The sequence below is a fragment of the Eutrema salsugineum genome, unplaced genomic scaffold, assembly GCF_000478725.1.
Source record: "Eutrema salsugineum unplaced genomic scaffold, Eutsalg1_0 scaffold_15, whole genome shotgun sequence".
NCBI classification, from domain to species: Eukaryota; Viridiplantae; Streptophyta; class Magnoliopsida; order Brassicales; family Brassicaceae; genus Eutrema; species Eutrema salsugineum.
In genome coordinates, this window is record NW_006256867.1 from 942,878 (window position 1) to 967,584 (window position 24,707).

Consider the following 24,707-nt stretch of genomic DNA (forward strand, 5'->3'; position numbering starts at 1 on the left):
TAATACAGCGTCACCTAAAAGAAATAAAAATGATTTGATTCAATACAAATATTACTACAATTCCATTGAAAATATAGAATAATTTGATACCACGATTCTTATAAAATAAACACTAACGAGAGGTTTGAATTTGATGAATTAAATCATTATCCAATCAAAATTGTTTGTTTAATGAAACTTAAATATGTAAATAAGATGGAGTCAAGGCACTTACCTTCACCGATAAATGATGAGATCAAGGGGGATTTTGTGTTCCCACCTAATAGGACATCGTATTAATTCAAAACGACGCCATCACTGAGTAGGGAGTCCTCGTGCTTATCCATAAAAAGAAGGGAAATAAAAATATCTAACAAAAACTGCCACGTCAGCAGATAGCGAGAGAAAGATCACCGGCAAAAAACACAGTGATTCTATGGCGGTGGTTCACTCTCTTCCAAACTCGTCGTCTCTCTCATGAAAATGGCGTCGCTTAATCTGCGATGCGACTCGACGCATCTTCTTCCTTGCCGGTAATCAATTCAATTTCTCCGGCTTTGTTTGTATATCTACTTCGCAATTTCGATCCCTGCTTGTGTGTGTGTCGCGATTCGAATTGATAGGTTTTGATTAGATTTGTTTACTATTCGGAATTGGCGAATTCGAGATAAGTTGAATCGCTGTTTCTTAGAGGTTGTGGCTTTAGGTTTTCGATTGATTGTATATAGTCACGGCTCATGTGTATGATGATGTTTGTCTCCATGATTTTGTAGTGATGTTAAGAGAAGTATACCATTAAGAAAGACTTGGATGTGTCCTAGGATCATATCAAAGAGGTTCAATGTGAGAATGGGAGTGATGTCTGAGGAAGGAGATGTCTTCTCTTCCTCTAAGACTAAGAGTAATGGATCAATGGGGATTGAGACGCAGCCAGATTTGGTTTCGTTTGGAACATTAGCAGCAGAAATGATTCCCACAACAATGGTTTCATCTGAAGTTGAGGATGAAGAGTTTGATCTAGATCGGCCTATTGATGGATTTGCCTCTATTCCACAAGCTATAGAGGATATTCGACAGGGAAAGGTTTGTAAGAGTAGTTGGCTTTGCCGTCTTAGAAGGAGAGGATCTTAAGTGAAAGCTTTGTGTTGTTTTTTTGTTTTGTTTTGCAGTTGGTAATTGTTGTAGATGATGAAGACAGAGAAAACGAAGGAGATTTGATAATGGCGGCATCGTTGGTAACACCTGAAGCTATGGCTTTTGTGGTGAAGCATGGGACTGGAATCGTGTGTGTGAGCATGAAAGGCGAAGACTTGGAGAGGTTGGAGCTTCCATTAATGGTTACGCGAAAGGAGAACGAGGAAAAACTCCGCACGGCCTTCACGGTTTCTGTGGTAAGTAAAAAATTCGCTTTTTTTCTCTCCTAATGTTGAAACTACTACAGGACTCTTAGTGTTGTTTCACAATCTTCTTCAGGACGCGAAAAGAGGAACATCGACAGGTGTCTCAGCTCGTGATAGGGCACAAACAATATTATCCCTTGCATCTAAAGATTCAAAGCCTCAAGATTTCAATCGTCCTGGTCATATCTTTCCTTTGAGATACAGAGAAGGTGGTGTTCTTAAAAGAGCAGGGCATACAGAAGCCTCTGTTGATCTAACTGTGTTAGCCGGTTTAGAACCAGTATCGGTTTTATGTGAGATTGTAGATGATGATGGCTCCATGGCTAGACTACCAAGACTCCGCCAATTTGCTCAAGAGAACAACCTGAAAATAATTTCAATCGCTGATTTAATCAGGTACAATACAACTCACATCAATATCGGCTACTGATTTGCAGATTAGGAACTCTCAACTTTCTCAGTTAACTGATGTTTTCCTCTTGATTTCAATTGCATGCTTTGTCTGGCAGATACCGAAGGAAAAGAGAGAGACTGGTAGAGTTTACTGCGGTTGCGTCTATACCGACAATGTGGGGACCATTCAAAGCTTATTGCTTCAAGTCATTACTTGATGGAGTTGAGCACATTGCAATGGTCAAAGTAATCATATAAACCCTAATTCAAAACTCGTTCTTTGTTTCCTCGAAAATTTCTTACTTATACATCAAAACACAGGGAGACATTGGTGATGGGAAGGATATTCTGGTGAGAGTACACGCGGAGTGTATCACGGATGATATATTCGGAAATGGCTCTGGTGGAAAACAATTAGCGATTGCTATGAGACAGATTGAAGAAACTGGGAGAGGTGTTTTTGTCTACTTACGTGGTCCTGAAGCCAACGGCATTGACCTAACTCACAAGCCTCGTACTTATGACAGCAATTCAGATCACACCGAAGGGGTTTCATTTCCTGTTGCTTCAAGAGAATACGGCATTGGAGCACAAGTAACTATCTTTATTGAAAAAAATCGAATCTTTTTACTGTTTTTTGATAAGTGCAGAGGTTTAATCGAAGATTTGAAATGATTGTGGTGTAGATTCTGAGGGATCTTGGAGTTAGAACAATGAAGGTGATGACGAATAATCCGGCAAATTACGTTGGTCTTAAAGGCTATGGTTTATCAATCTCTGGTAAGGTTCCACTCGTTAATCCCTAACTCTTAGGTGTTTAATGCGCGCGGGAAAAATGGAGCCGTTATTTTATTCTGTTAAGATAGAACACGTGTCAGCTTAGTTATGGTTTTGGCGACTAAACTGTGTCATCCGATTTTGTACTGTAATTTTTTTCCTCCATAATTATCATCAATGTAGCTTGAAGAATATTTTTTCCAGAATCCCTTTTTTTTTCTTCTTTTTTCCCTCTTTTTTATCACTTATCGCGAGTTTACATATATGTTGTTAATCAGAATCCTGTTTTCATAATCAAGTAAAAACAATCTTGAAATAAATAAATTATTGTTTGGGAATTGGGATGATTTGTTTTGGAAGTATTATTTTGTAGTATATCTCAACTAAAAAATATACATTATTCTGAACTTTTGTATACTTAGTCTCAAGCCTCTCCTTAGTCCTTTACATATTTTGTTATGGACGTCAGATAATTAACCTTGGTCGCCACTCGTCAGAGAAGAAAACATAAAATAGAGAATATAACAAAACAGAGCATATAAATAAACAATTCACTAAGCTCGAGCACCGATTAGTAGCACGCTCCTCCCCACTTAACCCTAGTTTCTCTATTCCTTTCGAGGTGACTCTACTTTACATCATTAGATTTTTTCACGCTTGTACCGTACTGTTTCGTTGTTCCTTTTCTCATGGCGATGGCCAAAGCTACAGCATTGCTCCCATGAATGTGTGCTGACCTCTCTGGAGCTCGTTGCGGACGGCATCTGCAACATGTGCTTCAAAGATGAACCTATAGAGTTTCCCTGTAACCCTTGTAATTTCGATCTGTGCAAAGCTTGCTCGAAGATACCACAGAAGGTATCTCATGATTTCTACCCTAAGCACCATATAGAGTTTTGTGTACGCAATAACGATGGGAAAGTGTGATCTTGGACAAAGTTGCCAAGCATGCGGAGATCATATCGATGGTGCCCCGTTTGGTGACTCAGAATGCACAAGTCTCATCCCCACAAGTTGACTTATGCAGCTAGTGTCCATTATTATCAGGCGAGCAACGACATGTGTCAAATATGCTTGAGAGATGTGAGTTATGGTGGTGACCCTTGATTTTACTGCGTGGAGTGTCGAGTGAAGTTTCATATCGATTGTCTTGGGATACCAAAGTCTATTGTCAAGAAATGTGATCACATTCATCCACTTGTGTATAAACGATAGGATTATTGTTTAGAGTATTGCAGCGTTTGCCAGACAATGGTACACAGAAAACATCATGTATATTCATGCCAAGAGTGTGATTTTGTTGGCCACATCGAATGCGTTTTATCCGAGGTAATTAATTTTGTCAACTTTTCCCGCTTTGGATTACTTCATTTTGTCGTTTCTTTTTCCTTGATGATGATGATGACATACTCTTACTCAAAATCAACAGAAAGCCTCTTCCCCATTGTACTTGAAAGATCTGTATTCTTGTTGCAGCGACCACATGAAGAGGCCAACAGATCAAGAAGATTGTGAAACAAGACACTTGGTATGAATCTATACTATATAACCCACACTTGGTTGGAAGATTTTTGATGTTTTCTTATGTCTATGTTGCAGCTTAATGATATGATGCATACTCATGTGCTGACATTGAGCGACATTAAGAAGTCTCGTGTATTATGCGATATATGTGATCAGGGATATCCTTGATAGACCATGGGAATGCGAGAAGACCTGTGGATTCAAGGCACATGATAACTGTGTAAAGCTTGGGAAACCATCAAGGCATCGATTTCATCCCAAACATCCTTTGATACCATTGTCTGATCTCCCTTCAGGTGTTTATATGAAGTGCAATCACCTGCAAAATGAAGATATGTGGCTACAATCTCTTCTGTCGCACGTGCGACTATATCATCTGTACCAAGTGCATGGTAAGTGCTAAGATGCTTCATGGTGAATTACATAGAGGACATAAATTCATTGGAACCGTAGAAACAAGATGCTTCAGAGAGAGGCATTGCTTAGTTAAAGTTATGGTATCGAAGTCATATTCGGTGGCTTGCACCATTTGTGATCAGAGGCTGTGCTGAAATTTTTTTGTCTTGTGTCACATGTGAAGAGATTTATCATCATCTGTGCATTGAAAGTGTAATACAAGAGCGAATCCAGTCATCCTTTTCATTCTAATCACATACTAACGAGTGGATCCAAGTGAATTGCTTGTAAACAGAAGGTAAAAAAGTATGGCTATACATGTTCCACTTGCCATACTTTTTGGTAGATACGAGCAGTGATGACAAAGACAGTGATACTTCTTAGTTAGGTTTCCGTCTCTGAAACTAAGCTATGCTACACTTCCGTTATCTGAGAGGCTATACCTCAAAACCTCCCTTTTGTTGTTTCTTATGTATAATATTTACTCTCCGCTTGGTGATTTGGGACTTTGCAATATGTTTAAACACATAATATCTGTGCTAAACACATATTTAGAGATGAGACCATTATTTATGTAATGATAGCAACAAGGTGAATCAACACTTAAAAAACTCGAATCAATGGAGTATCGAATTGGTATGTAGATTACATACAAAAGCCAGAGCTAAAGCCAAAAGCTTCAAGCACGACTCAAAAACAAGTTCTTTTTTCTCTCGACCAAAGAAAAGAAAAAGAAAAAAAAAAGGGAAAGAAACTTAAAAAACAGAACAGTTATGTACGATCATATCTTGATCGGTAATAGAATCAGACCGATGATGGAACGAAGAAGATACTGAGTTCTTGTCCGATATTCCCAGCTGGATCAATCAAATGGAAAGCTTCAGATTCTTTAGAACCACAAACTCTTCTGAAACTAGCTCTCAAATACATCAGCTCATCATCAAACCTGCCAAGTTCTTTCCCGGTCACAACTCCGGCTCCGACCACCACCTTACTCAGAGCAGCCAACGCCGCCACGTCATCCTTCGACGGGCTACGTTTTCTCGCATACCCAACTCTTTTCCCGTTACAAAACATATTCCAAAACGGCGTCGACAAAACAGAGTCTTCTTCGTTGTTGCGTTCCAACACTATACGCAACGCTCCTCCTCTCATTTCTCGAGCCAATACCGTCGTTGGCACGGCAAGCTCGAGAAGAAGATCGAGGTTTGTCGATTTTCTCGGTGTTTGGATGCAGAAATTGATTTTTCCTTTACGGTATCCGAAGATTGTTCCTGTGACTGTGGATGAAGAAAGGGAAGAAGAGGAACGGAAAGAGGAAGTGCGTGATTTGATGTCGTTGTAGAGTTTCTTGCCACTCAAGTTAGGTTTTTCTTGTTTGAGTTCTTGGATTAATGTGGAGTTGCAAGTTGGAATTAGAAGCTTGATGACTGATCGTAGGAGACGCCATGATTGGACTTGTTTCTGGCAGTCCACGGTTGCTACCACCGTCGATTGAAACTCCATTGAAGCTATGACTTTGGTTTTTGACATTGTTAATGCTTGTGAGAAAGCAAAAAAAAAAAAAATGGAAAAAGAAGAAGAAGAAGAAGCTTGAGGATTTGGTGTTGAAGTGTTATAGGGTTTAAATAGGGAAACAGAGGATGAAGTTTACGTACGAATGCCTTTCTAAATATTCCACTATAGTATTATTTTACTTGTTTAAAAATTCGATTTTGGTTTTATTTATTTGAAAAAGGTATTTTTTATGTTTGGGTTATGAGAGACAATTTTTGAGCTCCGATTTGTAAAGTGTGATTCGTGTTGGGTTTTTGTCATTCACCCAAAAGATTCTTTCAGAATTGGTGGAACTACTATCTAGTACGTACTATTTTGTATATTTATTGTTGCAAAAATGAGTATAGAACCTGGTTGTTAAATAATTGGGGGTTTTTTTTTTTTTTAAATAATTGGGTTTTGATCTTGAATAATTGTTTGACATTTCTTTTTGTTGCAGTACTTGTTAGATACTATTTCATGAGGAATTTTACATAAAAAAAAATTAAAGACCTAAATCAAGTATACAAAGATTAACGAGGTATTTCGTAATTTGTATCAGATTGCATGCGTTCATGATAAAAATCACCAATTTTAACATAGTAATAGACTACATTAAATTTAAACAAGTCTATGAGTCTCACATCAACAAATATGATGAGACATGTGACTTATGTTTAGTCATTGTTACAAGGTATAGTAAATTAAAATCCAAATTGAATATTGAGAAGAAGAAAAAAATTAGACATATTTGCATATATAGACACTTTTTGAACTTTCATTAGTTTTCTAACAATTTCTTTAAGTCTTGAACTCAGCTCTATACCACTGCTGGAGGTGCAAATGCACTGGGTCCGCCCAACTTTAAAAATTATACAAAGCTCAATGGTTTTTTTTTTTAATTGAAAAAACAAAAAACCTATGATATCTAAGCTTCCTTGACTTTATGCTTCTTGAACAATGTTTTTTTAATCAGTATTGTAACAAAAAAATTTGGTGTATTTAGGCCCATTTTTCTTTACAGCACCGGGTCTCGCCGAGGTTTTAGCCGGCGCTGCTTGAACTTCACTAGGATCAAGATACATCGGAGTAGTATCATTTAGTTATATACTAAATATTACACTAATTAACATATAATCTTTTGCTGTTTAACATGCTGGCTGATGCACACGCGTATACTTAATGGGGATAACGATACATACAATCATTGTTGTTAACATGATGCACACGAATTGTCGCTCTTAACTTTATGATAGAGATATAATTTAGAGTGGAATAACGATAATAGTCTGTACAATTGTATGTATACTCACGTATAAATGTATTGTGTATATACAATAAAGTATTAATTTTGTTAAAATGTATATCCGACCACATGTATCGAACTATGGGTGACGTTGGAATACACATTTTAATATTGGCATACATATCATCAATTGAAAAAGGAAAAGAAAAAAAAAAGAGAAAAAGAACAAATGGAGTAATCCAAAAAAATACAGATTGGATGAAATAATTCCCTGGTAATAATAAACATTTCCGCCTTTTGCCTTTTCACCTGCTAAACATTATTTAAGTAAAATGAAACCATATACAATAACAAAAAGAAAGAAAATTTAATTATATATATCCGCACGACAGGAAAAGTTGTATAATTGCATAATGATTAGACCATTAGATCTCTACCACTTTCATTACAATCCAAACATTTAAATATTACTTATATTTTATTATGTCTATTGGAAGATTAATCATTTAGCACTTCAGAAAAAAAATTATTAGATATTTTTTTTTTATTTCAACAAAAATATTAGATATATTCTTCAATCTTTTAATTACGAAATTTCTTATTACAGCTCGATCATGCTATTCACTAAATAATAAGTTAATAACCATCTCTGCTGTAAGGGCTCATTATCTCGTTTCTTCTCCATGTTCTCCCTTGCCTCAACCTTCCCTCAAAAGATCCAGATCAAGTCCTTCTAAACTAAGCTCCTCATCTTATCCTAAAGGTTCATCCTGCATCTTTCAGACTGAACCCCACCAACAAAATCCCTCCTCGTCTCTCCCTCTTGTTTTTGAGCCAAAAACCAATAAAGCCAAAAATCATTTTTCTTCTACTCTTTTGATTACCGACGGTTCTCCTATTCCCCCAGGAGATGCCCTCCTTTTTCTCTATGAATACAAAACAATTTTTTTGGAATATCCGTGGTCTAAATGACCCGGATAAGCATCAGCCCTTTTGTAATTGGTTAAATTTTCATAAACCCCTTTTTGGCGCTATATTGGAAAGTCATATAAAAGATCTCAACTTGAACCAGATTATGTCGAAAGTTTGTAATGGATGGAACTTTACCTCTAACCATTCATCAGATGAGGATGGAAGGATCATTATCATTTGGAAGTCCCCTACAGTGTTGAGAGTTCTAAATCAATCCAGACAGTCTATTACTTGTGAAGTTGAGATTGCAAGCCTTCACAAATTCATCTTTACAGCTATCTATGCCTCAAATGTCAATCAAGAAAGGTCTGACCTGTAGGTTGAATTGTTAAATCTCCATCAAGCTCTTTCCCTTGATTCCTCCCCTTGGATGATAGGTGGAGATTTCAACCAGATTATTCATCATATGGAGCACTCCTCTCCTGCTGTATGCACCATCAGTCCCCCTATGAGAGATCTGCGTGATTGTTTATTCCAGCTTGGACTCTTTGACTTGAGATTTCAAGGACCCTACTTCACTTGGAGTAACAAGCAACCTTTCTCTCCCGTGGCAGAAAAATTAGACAGGCTGTTAGTAAACAGTTCATGGGTTTCTAACTATCCTAATAGTGCAGCAATGTTTTCAGCTCCGGAAATTTCAGACCATTGTCCTTGTGTTACTGACTTATCACTTCTGCTTCCAACAGCAGGCACAAGACCTTTTAAATTCTCCAATTTTCTTACTAAACATCCCGACTTCTGTCAAGTTGTGGAAGCAGCCTGGAATCGGTTGGGTCAATCTGCCTCAGATCTATCAAGTCTGTGTTGGAAGCTCAGAAACATCAAAAGGGATCTGAAACTCTTGAACAGGGAGAACTTTTCCAAGATCCAAGTCAGAGTCGCTGAGGCTTTCATCAATCTGCAATCTGTTCAAATTCAAGCTCTTCAATCTCCTTTTCCAATGCTCTTCCAACAAGAAAAAGACCTGCATACAAAGTGGGAATTCCTTAGATCGATTGAAGAAGCATATTTCAGGCAAAAGTCCAGAGTGAATTGGTTAAAGGAAGGAGACTTTAACACATCTTATTTTCATCGAATGGCCCAAGTCAGAGCAGGATATAATGCCATTCGCTCCTTCTGTCTGGATTCTGGTTTCATCCTCGATGACCCAATTGCCATGAGTCAGCATGCTATATCTCACTTTATGAATCTGTTGGCTCCTGCCTCCCTGATTCAGCCCACGACCTTTCCATCTTGGATTCAGTCTCTCTCTAATTTCAGATGCTCATCGGCACAGCAGACTGCAATGACTATTCTTCCATCATCTGCAGAAATTCATCAGATATTGTTTAAGCTGAACCCTAATAAGGCTCCTGGGCCAGATGGACTTACAGCTGGGTTTTTTAAGGCAGCCTGGAGTTTTGTTGGATCAGAAGTCATTAATGCTGTGAGACTCTTCTTCACTACAAGCTATTTACCTTCTTCAGCTAATGCCACTATCCTGTCACTTGTTCCAAAAAAGCCAGGGGCTTCTTTAATAAGTGACTATAGGCCAATCTCTTGTTTAAACACTATCTACAAAGTCATATCCAAAGCTTTGGTTAAAAGGTTGAAACCTATCTTACCAGACTTGATATTGCCGAATCAGACTGCCTTCATCAAAGATAGACTCCTCTTAGAAAATACAGTCCTGGCATCTGAAATTGTCAATGGATATCATCTCAACAGAGGTCAAAAAAGAATAACTATCAAGGTTGATATAGCTAAAGCTTTTGATACAGTGAGTTGGGGTTTTGTAATCAGTTGTTTGAGAGGGTTACTTGTTCCTGATCAGTTCATCAAATGGATTGAAGCTTGCATGTGTACGACCAACTTCACTATTGGCTATAATGGCACAGTTCAAGGTCATTTTAAAGGGAAAAGAGGACTTAGACAAGGAGATCCTCTTTCTCCTTATCTATTTGTCATAGTTATGAACTGCTTATCTCTTATGCTCAATAAAGCTGCTGAGGATGGAGAGTTCCAATACCATTTTAAATGTGAAAGGTCCAAACTCACTCACCTTTGCTTTGCTGATGATCTCCTTATTTTCATTGATGGATCCATCGAGTCAGTTCAAAGTGTGCTTCATGTTTTGCATCAATTTGAAAAACTCTCTGGACTAGCGTTCAGCCGAAGTAAAACAAACTTCTTTGCAGCCAGTCTTTCAATGGATGAGATTAATCTGATAAGCTTCTCCACTGGTCTCTCCCATGGATGCCTCCCCATCAGATACTTGGGCGTTCCACTGTGTACAAAGAAGTTATCCATCACCAACTGTGAACCCCTAATTCATCAAGTTAAAGGGAAAATTAGTACCTGGTCAGCCAAGTCCCTCTCTTTTGCTGGTCGTTTACAGCTCATCAATACAGTAGTGGCTGGTATTACCAACTTCTGGTGTTCCTCTTTCATCCTCCCCAAAAGCTGTACAAAGAAAATCAACTCTTTGTGTAGTGCTTTCCTTTGGAAAGGTTCCATTGAAGGTCATCACACGGTAAGGGTTTCCTGGGAAAATTTAAGTGTTCCAAAGAATGAAGGAGGTTTGGGAGTAAGGGATCTTACAATTTGGAACAGAGCATGTGTGCTACGGCTGGTTTGGCTATTATTCTTTCAAACTGGATCTATCTGGGTGGCTTGGTATAGAGAGGAATTGCTTCAAGGGTGTCTCCATAACTATTGGATCCTGCAGAAAAAAAGAGAATACTCTTGGTTAGCAAATAAGCTACTCAAGATAAAGGATGAAGCGTTTAACTTTATAAAGATGAAGATTGAGAATGGAAAAACATGCCGGTTTTGGTGGGATAATTGGACCCCTTTTGGTAGTCTGAATTCTTACTTAGTCACGCAAAACTTTTCACGCCTTGGCATCTCGGTTGATGCAACAGTTGAAGAAGTCTATAATCATGGTCAATGGCTTATCCCTTCGGCTCGCTCTGAATCTCAAGTCAATCTGCAAGCTTATCTTACAACGATAACTCTATCTGAGGCAGATGATTATTACGAGTGGATTATTGATAATTCTATCCAAAAGAGATTCACTACGGGACAAGTTTATAATCATCTGAGATTTAAGGGACCTGTAGTTACCTGGTGGAGAATAATATGGAACAAAGGTGGGATCCCTCGACATAACTTTTTATGCTGGTTATTCTTGCTCAATAGGTGCCCAACAAGAGATAGAATCCTGAGCTGGGGCTTACATACTGATCCGTTATGCTTGCTCTGCAATTCTTCTCCCGAGAGTCGTGATCACTTATTCTTTGACTGTGGATTTAGCTGGGAACTTTGGAGGCGAGTTGCAGTTAGAGCCAATTTAATCCCTAGCCGATCATGGTCAGATACGCTCACGGATCTGCAGAATCTTCAAGGCTCGAATCAAAGTAAGAGACTGTCTTTGCTAGTGTGGTAGTGTTCGATCTACACCCTTTGGACAGAAAGAAATCATCGCCTTCATCGGCAAAATTACAAATCTATTGAATCTCTTCTGGGTCTGATTGATTCAACGATCCGTAACCGTCTCTCAAGCTATCGTGAAATTAACCTCATTATTGCCTCAAACATGTTACAACTCTGGTTTTCATCTGGGGGTTCTTGAAACTCTGCAAGCGATTCGAATCTCCTTCTTCACTGGGCTCTCTCATCAAACATGCTACATCGTCAATCCCAAGGCTTCTCCAGTTCTGATATTACTAGATCTGGGATAAATAATTTCTTACTAGCTCTGGTCATCGCTCCTTGATTTGAATTACTGGCTTGGCAACTCTGAATTTTCATACACTTCACGATCAACCTCTTCTCCTCATCTTGACTGGCAAAGTTCTCTGACGACTTCATCGCTTCGTATTACTTTTTATCTGGTTCTTTGTTGAGTCTTACGATATAATTACTTCCCTTTTATTATTGGGTTTGTCCCCAACAACACTGCCTGGGCTGGGCTGTATTTTTTCTTCTCTTTCTTTAAATTTTAATGCAAATCCTTTAAAAAAAAGTTAATAACCAGTAATACTGAAGTTAATAATTCTAATAGAAAATATAACTTATACATTGTTTTACGTTTGTAGGTTTTCACGTCTTATAACTTATTAGTTGTAATTACTGGTCTCACTCCTCTAACCATTACAGCCTCCAGAGATCTCCCAGATATCAACCTCAACAACAATGGGTGGAGAAGAAAAAGTCCTATACACCCCCTCGCGGTGAACGGCTTAGATCAGAAGACGATACCTCTCATAAATCGTATGCGTCTGGATCTATTGCTATGGAAAAAGAAAATCAGCCCACCGAGCAGCTACCCAAAGAAGCAATGGAGTCAGCAATGGGGGAACTGAGAGATGTGATGATACAATATGCAAATTGTGTAGACTCTGCTGAGAGTGCTGCACGCAAGGAAAGAGTCAGATTAGCTGAAGAGCGGGCCAATTTGAAGAAACTGTGGCCAATATGGTTTGGGCCACTATCATTACCAGAGAGACTGACCAGGAATCTCCAGCAAAGTCCCAAGAAAGAATTCCAGCTACCTTGCGATTGGGTCCAGCAGTCTTGGAGGATACCACTATTCATAAGCCGAGAAAAACTTTTACCTCACCTCTAGCTAAAAGAAAGCCAGGAAGACCTCCAGGCAGCAAGAATGTCACTTCTGGGAGTAAAATGATGGGAGCTGCAACAAAGAAAAGAAAAGTCTCAAAAGTAAATCCTTCACCTAAGAAACGTAGCTCAGGTGTAAGCCCACGATTTGACAAGTTCTCAAGAGTGACACTTCAGCCACATAAGGCAAGTACAAGCTCCAAAGGAGATAAGAACACGATAGGAGATATACCAGGAAGCTCAAAAATTATACCTGCAACGAGGAAGAAGCCAGTGGATTTTCGGACTCCGCCACTTCCTCTTCCTTAAAGCTAGTGTGCTGGAACTGTCAAGGGTTGGGGAATCCCGAGACAGTTCGTCGCCTCCGAGGAATTAAAAAGAAATCCGACCCTGACATTATATTCCTCTCGGAGACAAAAAATCCCAACCACTTTGTCATGTGAAAAGTGGAGGAACTGTGTTATTCAAACTATGCAATAGTACCACCTCATGGGCATGGAGGAGGTGGTCTTCTCCTACTATGGAAGAAGGAAATATCTCCTAGAGCTTATTTCTTCATGTAAGAACTACTTTGATACACGTATAAGCTATGAAGGAAACATTTTCTATTCCACATTTGTATACGGAAATTCTGAGAAAAATGCAAGAAAAGCAACATGGGACCATCTCATTGACCTGGAAAATTTAAGGGACTCACCATGGTTTATATCTGGAGACTTCAATGACCTCCTAGGCAACGATGAAAAACTGGGAGGGGCAATCCGAACCGAAGGCTCCTTTAACGATCTCCGTACCTTTATTCTGAAGGTGACCTGTTCGATCTGGCATACGCGGGAAATCCACTATCCTGGAGAGGGGTCAGAGGCGATGACTTGGTCCAATGTCGCCTTGACAGAGCTGCAGCTAATAGCGCCTGGTCTGAACTCTTCCCTGCGGCAAGATGTGAGTACCTAAGATACGAAGTGTCACACCATAGACCATTAATCTCATTCCTTGATCCCAGGAAAAAGAAGAAAAGGAGTGCATTTAGATATGATCGGAGACTAAAGGAGAATTTGGAAGTGAAAAAAATTATTACCGATACCTGGGTTGATGCGAGACACCTAAAAGTCAAATAGAAGATAAACCGTTGCCGCACTGCAATTATCAAATGGAATAAGGATCAGCACAGGAATAGCAGAGAGCTGATAGACAAACTCAAAACCGACTATGACAAAGCTATGTCTGATCCTAGAACATCTGAGGCGGATATCCTGAAAACAAAAAGCGATCTAAATAAGGCTTATGAGGAGGAAGAAGCATACTGGAAACAACGCAGCAGACAATTATGGCTTAATCTCGGAGACCGAAACTCTGGCTTCTTTCACGCATCTACAAGGAAAAGGTTCGCCGTTAATAAGTTTGCTACAATAGAAAATGCCGAGGGTACAATGGTATATGAGGAGGAGCAAATTGTTAAAGTCATAGCTGACTACTTCAAGCACCTTTTCACTTCGTGCAATGTACAATCAAGGGCAAATGAGGAGATTGTAAAAAAGGCTCTCCAGAAAGTCATTACCTCCGAAATGAACCAAAAACTAATCAGAGCCCCCACTGATAAGGAAATTAAAGATACTGTCTTCTCGATACATCCTGGGAAAGCCCCTGGTCCAGACGGGTTCTCCTCATGCTTTTTCCAATCAAACTGGTCTGTCATTGGAGATGATATCTCAAGGGAAGTAAAGGATTTCTTTACATCGGGTAAGATGCCAAAAACCCTGAATGAAACACATATTAGGCTTATTCCAAAGATCAATAACCCAATCCGGATAGCAGAATATCGGCCGATCGCTCTTTGTAATGTATACTACAAGGTGATATCCAAAATACTTACCAGGAGGCTTCAACCAATCCTGGGAACCATAATATCTGAAAATCAGTCTGCTTTTGTACCAAAACACGCCATCTCGGACAATGTTCTAATTACCCACGAAGTCCTTCACTTCCTAAAAAAATTAAAAGCAGAAGAGAAGTGCTCAATGGCAATAAAAACCGATATGAGCAAGGCTTATGACCGATTGGAATGGTCGTTTATCAAACATGTATTAAACTCGATGGGTTTTCATGAAAAATGGGTTGGTTGGATTATGGAATGCATTACTACTGTTTCATTCTCATTTCTAATCAATGGATCTCCTAGAGGATATGTCAAACCAAACAGAGGAATTAGACAAGGAGACCCCCTCTCCCCCTATCTATTCATTCTCTGCAGTGAAGTTCTATCTGGAATGTGTAACGATGCTCAAGCTTCGGGAAAAATGAAAGGGATAAAAGTGGCAAGAGCATGTCCAAACGTCAATCATCTGCTTTTTGCAGATGACACTATGTTTTTTTGCAAGACCACAAAAAGGAGCTGTAAGGAACTCAAGAAAATCCTAACTAACTACGAAGCAGTGTGAGGTCAGCAGATAAACTATCAAAAATCGTCTATCACCTTCTCTATTAAAACCCTACAAGCCAAGAAAAGCCAAATGCAACAAATTCTCCAAATAGAAACTGAAGGAGGAGTGGGAAAGTACCTGGGGTTACCTGAACACTTTGGCAAGAAGAAGAAAGATCTGTTCAGTTCGATCGTTGACAGGATAAAACAAAAGGCAGCAAGCTGGTCGACAAAAAGACTGTCGAGTGTGGGTAAAATGGTCATGTTGAGAAGCGTGCTAGCCTCAATGCCTTCTTATGCAATGACCTGTTTCAAACTCCCCTAATCGCTCTGCAAAAAAATCCAATCTGCGTTAACAAGATTCTGGTGGGATACAGATCCAGACAGTAGGAAAACAAGCTGGACTTCATGGAATAAAATGGCTAAACCGAAAAAGTATGGGGGCCTGGGTTTCAAGGATATCAATAATTTCAATGATGCTCTACTAGCTAAGCTAAGTTGGAGAATCCTTAGAAACCCACAGAGTCTTCTTTCGAGGATACTAATTGGTAAATATTGCACTGAAAAAGGATACCTGGAAAGCACATCTCCAGCTAGCTGTTCGCATGGATGGAGAAGTATTCAAGTCGGAAAGGAACTGTTGGTGAAACAGCTTGGCTGGACAGTGGGGAATGGTACATCTATAAGGCTATGGAAGGACGCCTAGCTCTCCACATTGACTAAACAGCAACCATATGGCCCCCCTCCTGAACAATGACAAAACCTAAGGGTTAGTGACCTAATGCACAACAATTCCCACTCTTGGGATCAAGAAAAAATCGAAGCAGTGCTGCCTGAATACAAAATCCAAATCATGTCTATCAAAACAAGTTCTACAGGAGCGGAAGATAAGCTTATCTGGTTAAAACAGGCAAACGGAGAATTACTCGACTCAATCAGGGTATCTGGTGGCCTCAGAAGATAACGATGACAGAGCTAACAACCCTCATCTATCTGAAATAGACTAGAACAAGGTAGTATGAAAAGTTAAAACAGCACCTAAGATCTAAATGTTCATATGGAAAGCTCTTCAAAATGCCTAACCAGTTGGAGAACAGCTAGCTATTCGACATATCACAACCAACTCCAAGTGCTGTAGATGCCCAGCAAATGAATCTGTCTTCCATCTCTTGTTCAACTGCCCATTCGCGGTGGAGGTTTGGCACCGAGCCCCATGGACATCAGGGCCGAACTCTGCGTCTTGGACTGATGTCCTCTCAGGCTTAAAGGACGTTATGGAACTAACTACCCTACCACCTACGGGCCTCCCCAAAGGAAGTTTATATCCATGGATCCTGTAGAACCTCTGGACAGCGAGGAACCAAAAAAATTTCAGCTCCCGCCTCGGCTCGGCGGATGAGCTAATATCCAAAGCAATCGGTGAAGCCAGAGAATGGAAGGATAACCAAATTACTCCAAATCTGGACCCCCCAAGTACCATTCCAAATCTTCCATCTGTCGAACATATGCCGACATGAACTATCATATGCCATACAGATGCATCTTGGCACGAGGAGTCTCGAAGGGCAGGCGTGGCATGGATCCTCTCAGACGATCAAGGACAATCGACTACTTACTCCCAACTGGTGGAGCATGTCTCATCGGCACTGATGGCAGAAGCGTTAGCAATCAGATCGGCGGTTATGCATGCTAAAAATGCACAGATCAAGAACCTACTTCTGCTCTCTGATTCACAGGTAGTGATAAGAGTAATCGAAAGTGAAAGCTTGATTCTGGATCTCTATGGGATACAAGCGGATATCGACGATGTTTCAACTGCATTTAATTTTGTCCGTTTCAAGTTCATACCAAGAAATGAAAACTGTAATGCTGATCAAGCAGCCAAATGGGCCCTTATGGGCTCAAAAAAAAATTGCTGGTCCATGGTCCACATTTATATGATAGCTTCTCAAAAAAAATTCAAAAAAGTTGTCGACTAATCCCACAAATAAGCATAATTTTTCTTCTCCTCTTTGTGTCTTATTCTTTGTTGATATTAGTAATCAAATCCAATAGTTATTTTTGGTTACTAGATTTTGCGTCTACGCTACGCGTGGGTATTTTGTTGATAGAAATTTTATGTAATCAATTATATTTATTAAAATATAAATTTTATATATTAGTATTTTAATAATATTTAAAATATTTTGGTGTTTTTATAATAATTTTTATGTAAGTTTTGAGGTTTTAACGGTATTATTTTAAATCTATTTACAATATGTCATATTTCAAAACATATTATCTTGTCAAACACTTATAAGTTAATATACTCAAACCAACTAATTTTTTTACGAATTAGTCAAATGCAAATTTTTAAATATAGTATTGACATGATGATAAAAATTTTATACATTTACTTCTTTAAATCATGAAGATAATTTTTTTTTATCATTTTCACTTTTTTTCCAATTATATATGGGTTCTTTCAAAACAATAAAAATAATAAAATTAAAAATTTAATCTTTTGCTTCTCTTGTTTAACCGATACAAATTTTTATTTTGTTATATTAATTTAATAAACAACTAATAAATAAAATTTGAATATCTTTACAAAATTTGTGAATTAAATGTCTTTTTGTCAAATTGTTGTGTAAACGTGTAAATAATTTTTCAATGATTATACGTCATCTCTTCTAATAAGAAAGATTTTTTTTCATCATGTTCATTTTATTTTGTTATATTTGTTTTTTCAATAGATCATATTTATTTACTTTAATAATTTTTGTATGATTATATTTAATTTTATCATATTCATTCTTACTTCTTCTAATTATAATTAAGTAGGGAAAGCCGGTAAACTTTAATACATAGAAATTTAAAAAAATGAAATAACAAATTGAACAACTCAAAACTAAAAACTTCAACATTAATCTTTTGCAATTCCAAGTCGAATATACAAAATATAATTTTTTCAATCATTTTCGCATAATATATTATATGAGATTATGTGGAAATATGTTTTGCATATGTGAAAAAATTAAATTAATATAAATCATAATTATTAGTTATTTAAAATTCTATGTGAAAAGCCTTAAAATCAAGTAACCTAAATTTTTATAAGTAGCATATATTTTTATAGATAAAAAATTAAATTTGTAACTTAAACAGGGATAATAAAGATTTTAATATCATTTTTTTTTGTTAATATAGATTTCTTTATTCTTTAATTTATTTTCTTAACTATAATAATAGAACTAGGAAACTTTTTGAAATTTACAATTTTGATATATACGAAAAAAATTTAATATTTAAATATTGATGTAGATGCCTTGTAAATGTAGCTTTAACTGTTATTAATAATAGAATAATTTTAACTAATTTTTTTTTCTATATTTTTTGTATTAACAATGTAATTTTTTAATTTAGAAATTTTAAAAAAATTTGTTATTGATGTACACTAACAAAATTGGCCTTTTAAATATTTTTTGGATGTTTTTAGAGGCATATATCTTCAATTTTTATTTTCTATAAACATATATTTTTAGTAACAATATAATTTTGAAATTTTGGAAATTTTCTTAATTTTAAATATTGATGTGGACCAATAAAATTAAACTTTTAAATTATATATGGACATTCTTAAAGGCACATAGCTTTAACTTTTTTTAATAATTGATTTAGAAATCAAAGCTAAAAGATTCCACACGAGACAAGTGATTTTGGTCTCTCCTCCTTGTTTTGAGGCTTACTGAATGTACTTGGATGCTGCTTGGTTGTGGTTAACGTTAGTTTGTAAACCCCATCAGATGCCATGTTATTTCAAAAATCTTCCTCGGATAGTTCAGTTTTCGTCTTAATGATGAAACCTCTTTCTCTATTTTTAATGCTTTGTTTTTTAAAAGTGTCATGGTTTTGGTATCTTCTCTTTGTTTTGAGATTTACCGAATGTATTCGATGATGCTTGGTTAGCTAATTGTTATCTTTGTGGTTAAGGTTAGGTTGTTAAAACCCCATCAGATGTCATGTTATTTCAAAAATCTTCCTCGGATAGCTCAGTCTTCGTCTTAATGACGAAACCTCTTTCTCTATTTTTAATGCTTCGTTTTTCATTTGTTACCTTTGTGGTTAAGGTTAGGTTGTTAAAACCCCATTAGATGTCATGATATTTCAAAAATCTTCCTCGGATATCTCAGTTTCCTTCGTGTTAATGACGAAACCTCTTTCTCTATTTTCAGTGCTTCGTTTTCCAAAAGTCTCGAGTATCAATCACTTAACATGTTTCTTGAATTGCTTGAAATTTATCATTCTTCTCAAATTTGGTAACCAAACTTTGGAGCTTTTACGGTTTTTTTTTCAATATTAAAGCGGCTTATAATGGTTTTGTTTATATCTTCTTTCATTATACAGTAAAACCTCTATAAATTAATAATGTCGGGACCATAATATTTTTTTTAATTTATCGTGATATTAATTTATCTATAAATTAATAATTATTAATTTATAGATAAAATTTGCTTTTCGCATATAATTTTCTAAAAATTTCTTTGGAATAATATTATATTTTAAAATTTTAACAAATCTCATAACATAGATTATGATTAACAATCATAACTATCGCAGTAAAATAGTTTCTAACACCATATTGGATTATCCGTGTAAAAATATACATATTTTTAAGTTTAAAATTCATATAAAGAAAACATGACTATTGATGATAAAATTGAAGATAACACTATAATACATTTAAAAATATTTACAAGTAAGAAATAAATTATCACATCAAAAAATCATCATAATTTTGAATATATAGTAAAACAGCAATAAGAGCTACTAATATAATAATTAGAGAGATGAGAACCAATAAGATTTCAACTTTAAGTAAAAGTAAACATATTAGTCATATTTTATAATATTATATTTACATATATTTGCATAAATTTATATAATTATTAATTTATGTTTTTGTTGGGACTATATATTTACATAAGGGTTTCAAAAAAAATTATTATTTTATTATCTTATCGAATTTGATTAAATTTTACATTGGCCCGACTTGGGACCAACAAAATTTATTAATTTATAGTGATTATTAATTTATCGAGTATTAATTTATAGAGGTTCTACTGTAGTTAAATATATAGTTTAGTTCACTTGGTTATTTTATGTTGTAATGACTCATTTTTTATTGAAACCTAACTCTATTTTTTATTATTTTTGTTTATTTGAAATAGTTGCACAAAAAAAATATTATAGTTATATGATAAAAAAATTGGATGCTAATATAGAGTTTCTAAATATGTGTTTATACCTCTAATATAAATTTAAAATTTTCTATTTTAATATTATTTATTTTAATTTTATTATTAATATATAATTTATATATAATTTCTTTATTATTAATAATTTTAAAAACAATAATAGTTTGGAAATTTTTTAATTTTCAAAGTTGAGATTGACCAATGAAAATTTTATACAGAATTTATTTATACAGCAATAATATTAGAATTTGTAAACTTTCTTAATTTTCTTATTTAACAATAATATTAGAATTTGTAAACTTTTATTAATTTTGAATATTAATGTGGACCAATAAAATTATCCTTTTAACACCTTGAGAAACTTATAGTTTCAACTTTTATTATTATAGTTTCAACTTTTATTAGTATAAGATTGTTAAGATAATTTTGCACCTCCCATTAATCAAATGACATGTATCAAAGGTTTAACCTCAGTGGATGAGTCTCTCTCACCCTATATATTCTCCGGTGGTTATTTCAAGAAATCAAAGTTCTCCCCCATAAAACAAATTCAACTATTATCCAAACAATTACGACATCATTATTTGTTATAATTCGACTTCGGTATTCTTTGAAAATAATATATTTTTCGATTATTCTTTTGTATTTTTTTGTCCTTTACAATTTTGTATATCTTCTGTTTATGTGTTCTACTCTCACATATATCGTTGTTATTAAACAATTTTTTTTTATATATAAAGGCTTTTGAAAATCATATAAGTTTACATACCATCAATACGTATGAAAACAAAAAGATAAGGTATATCGCAACAGTATATGTGAAGAAAAGAATATTATAATACCCTTTCAAAAAAAAGAAGAAGAATGTTATATATTATCTCTGATTAATTAAAGTTCTCTCGGCTTTTCAGTTTCAATTACTATAGGGTCAACAGTTATGAAGTTTGGTGATTCTAAAACAAAAAGAAGATAGAAGAAACAAAAACAAAACAAAACATGAGCTATGACCCTAGATTTTTCTTTTGGCCCTCTTCGTTCTCTTTTTATGTTTAAAAATTTATAGTAGTTAACAAAAACAAAAGAAGAAAAGCAAGCAATGAGCTTTTATTAAATTTACAACAACAACCGAAAAAGTGCATTTGGGTCCAAAATCTAACAAAAGTGTGTAGCCTGGTTTCTCCACTCATGTCTTTTTGGCAGTTTTCTTTCACCTTTCGTTTGTTCCACTTGCATATATGTGCACCATATTATGCAAAACCCGGTTTACTTAACTATATATATGTTCAAATAATATTGGTTGAATTTAAGCAACATCCTAAAAATTCACCACAAGAAAACTATGTATGGTCTATAAAAAGCACTAAGAAATCGACGAATAGAAAACCAAAAATTCCACTCGACTTCATATTTTCATAACCGCAAAATCTAACAAAAATGGTAACATTATTCATCTTCATTTTCGTGTGTATCAAACACAAAACCTAACCACATAAAGAGATTAATGTAAAAAACTTATAAAGAAGGCCTGTAAATTCAAAGGTACATACAATAGAGAGTAAGATATCTTAATTCGTTTGAAAAACTTTGGATATATTCGTTTTTTGGTTTTATTAGTTGTTTCTTTAGTTTTATCTATAATTCCTAAGAGAGAGAGAAATGGAAAAGGAAAATGTGACATCCCATTGTCTGAACTTTTGGTTGGTAATTCTATGGGCAAAGTTAGCTGTTCCTTATTCCTTGTCTTTTTACCCATCAATCATCAAAGGCTTTTGTTCCAATTATATTCCCTTTTTACTTAAATAATACAATTTTATATGATTCATATTTACGGAAACTGTTATCAATGAAGCCAGAGTTTCCATACTTGTTTGAAAGAGTAGTTTCCATACTCTTGAAAAAAAAAGCAAGACTTTCATACCAAGTAACCAACCATCGTAAATTAAGTCATACTGTATCTTACCTTTAAAAATCCAGACAGCATTTATGATACCATTAGTTGAAAATGAAGTTTTTTCGTGACGGCTATATCGTTAACAAGTCTCAAGAACATGGAAGAAGAAGATACAGGAACAAAAAATTCAAGTTTCCTACTTGTAAACTTTTCCTTTTTGTATTGGGTTTTAAGAGTTAGTATACCATTGTATATAAATACATTGACTTTCAGGTCTAAGAAATACAAGTCGATTTTCAGCAATTCAAAACTTGTTACTCCACTTCACCTCCTTGATACTTAAAGGTTTTTGTCATGGCTATTGGCTAGATTACCGATAATGTATGGACTTTGGAGGTCACAGGTTTATAATTCACATTAGGAGTAGTCTGCTCTCTAAAAATTAAATTGAACAACTTTATTCTTCGTCTTGGGATGTATTGGGCTACATAAGCCTGCTTTCACAAAGTTATTATGAATATATCCCACATCGATGGATTTGTATGTTACTTTTATGTAATTTGTATATAAGGCACTGCCTTCATAACTTGAGAAATAAGAAAACCTATTTACAATATCTAAGGTTTCTTGACATGGTATCAGAGCATTAACTTCATTACAAAGGGTTATTGTTTCGATTTTTGCTGTGATTTTTTTTTCCAGCAGATCTCTGAAATCTCAGTTTTCTTTTTTAAAAAGAAAAAGAAAAAGAAAAAGTTTGATTTTTTTTTTCTCGATGGCGAAGAATCCCACTCATAACGAATTGTCGAGTGTTACGAGGACTCCACCTCCTTCGTCGACCTCTTCTACAGAGGTCATGAAGCGAACAATTTCGCCGTACGATTTGACCCCAGTGATAATCCCAGAACAGTAATTTCAAGGCCGTTGTTACGAGGACCCAACTACGACGAGTGGTCCAACAGTCTCCGGCTGGTGTTGCACGTACGGAAGAAATTCGGCTTTGCAGATGGTTTGATTCCAAAACCGCATGAAGACTCTGCTGATTACGAAGATTGGTGTGCAAACAATGCTCTTGTCATATCATGGATCAAACTTACCATGAGACATTGTGCACATCTCTGTCATATTGCGATGATGCGTACATCCTTTGGACGCAGATTCAAAAGCGATTTGCAGTTAAGAATGGCCAGCACATTCAACGACTCAAAACCGAACTTGCTACATGTCGTCAACAAGGCATACCGAATGAGACTTACTTCGGAAAACTCACAAAGCTCTGGACAAGCCCTGCTGATTATCAAAAGGCCAAAACTGCAGAAGAGATTGCAAAGGAGCGTGAAGAAGATAAACTTCATCAATTTCTTATGGGAATCGATGAGTCGCTGTATGGTGGAGTCAAGTCTGCTCTTCTCTTGCGAACTCCTTTGACTTCACTCGATGAAGCATATAATGTGCTTACTCAGGATGAAGAATCAAAGGCGTTGGGTCGTTTACATGAAGGACGATCAAATGGTGTGAGCTTTGCAGTACAAACACAAGCTCGATCATCCACTCTTCAAGATGGTCGAGTCATGTGCACTTTGTGTGGTCGAAATGGTCATCTCGCCAACAAGTGCTTCCGCAAATTTGGCTATCCGCCATGGTGGGGTGAGCGCTCACGGTCTAAGTCAACTGCGGAAGCATCTGCTTCCTCTACACCGAGTCTGTTTCCCTCTCCATCTCGAGGGAAGCATTCTGAGCCTGCTCGAGTCAACAATGTTTCCATGGTGTCTGGTGCTCCTGGTTCACATGCGGGTCCTTCAGCCTCTATTTCACACAATGCTGCTCTCACTTCTGCAGATCGAATCGGGTTTTCGTAGACTCAATGATCAGCAGTGGCACACATTGGTCGCTATGTTGATGATCTGCTCAAAGTTTAATCCCTAAGCTACTCTGCAAGAGCACAGATGTGCAGTTGTAGTATTTAGGGGTCGAACCACAGAGACTAGAGATCACTTAATAAACCTTGTGTAGATGGAGTTACGCTAAGCCGAAGTATGCGAAACAAATAGCAATGCGACAGAAGTAAATTAAACAGCAGTGGTTACTTAGATGAAAGGTCAGCGCAATAATTCCAAGAAAAGCATCATAATCTCCAACAAGTTTTGACTCAAAAACAATTTGACACAACTGACTCTTAATAAAAACAAACACAATGTCAGCAACTACCTCCCCCAGACTTGAATAACACTGTCCCCAGTGTAAGCAAATCCAAAGTTGGTGACAAAAGAGAGAGTCAGAAGGATGAATGCAATGGGTTAGAATATCTTATTACTCAGTTAGGTCGACCAACACA

General features: G+C 36.3%; 2 protein-coding genes across 2 annotated transcripts; one reads left to right on the forward strand and one right to left on the reverse strand.

Moving 5' to 3' along the window:
• The first annotated feature begins 258 nt into the window (after positions 1-258).
• LOC18021715 (monofunctional riboflavin biosynthesis protein RIBA 2, chloroplastic) lies at positions 259-2,767 on the forward strand. Its single transcript, XM_006404638.2, has 7 exons — positions 259-512; positions 753-1,062; positions 1,149-1,370; positions 1,453-1,775; positions 1,889-2,018; positions 2,094-2,366; positions 2,459-2,767. The coding sequence occupies exons 1-7, from the start codon at positions 457-459 to the stop codon at positions 2,576-2,578; spliced, it is 1,434 nt and encodes a 477-aa protein (XP_006404701.1). The 5' UTR covers positions 259-456; the 3' UTR covers positions 2,579-2,767.
• A 2,506-nt stretch (positions 2,768-5,273) lies between these two features.
• On the reverse strand, positions 5,274-6,002 carry LOC18021716 (protein MIZU-KUSSEI 1). The gene has a single exon (XM_006404639.2). The coding sequence runs from the start codon at positions 6,000-6,002 to the stop codon at positions 5,274-5,276; it is 729 nt and encodes a 242-aa protein (XP_006404702.1).
• Between the last annotated feature and the right edge of the window lie 18,705 nt (positions 6,003-24,707).

Excerpts from the sequence above, each read along its gene's own strand:
- LOC18021716 (XM_006404639.2), bottom strand. The coding sequence starts at position 6,002 with ATGTCAAAAACCAAAGTCATAGCTTCAATGGAGTTTCAATCGACGGTG.
- LOC18021715 (XM_006404638.2), top strand. The coding sequence starts at position 457 with ATGAAAATGGCGTCGCTTAATCTGCGATGCGACTCGACGCATCTTCTT. Across the intron at positions 1,371-1,452 it reads CGGCCTTCACGGTTTCTGTG|GACGCGAAAAGAGGAACATC; the intron begins GTAAGTAAAAAA and ends AATCTTCTTCAG. Across the intron at positions 2,019-2,093 it reads AGCACATTGCAATGGTCAAA|GGAGACATTGGTGATGGGAA; the intron begins GTAATCATATAA and ends ATCAAAACACAG.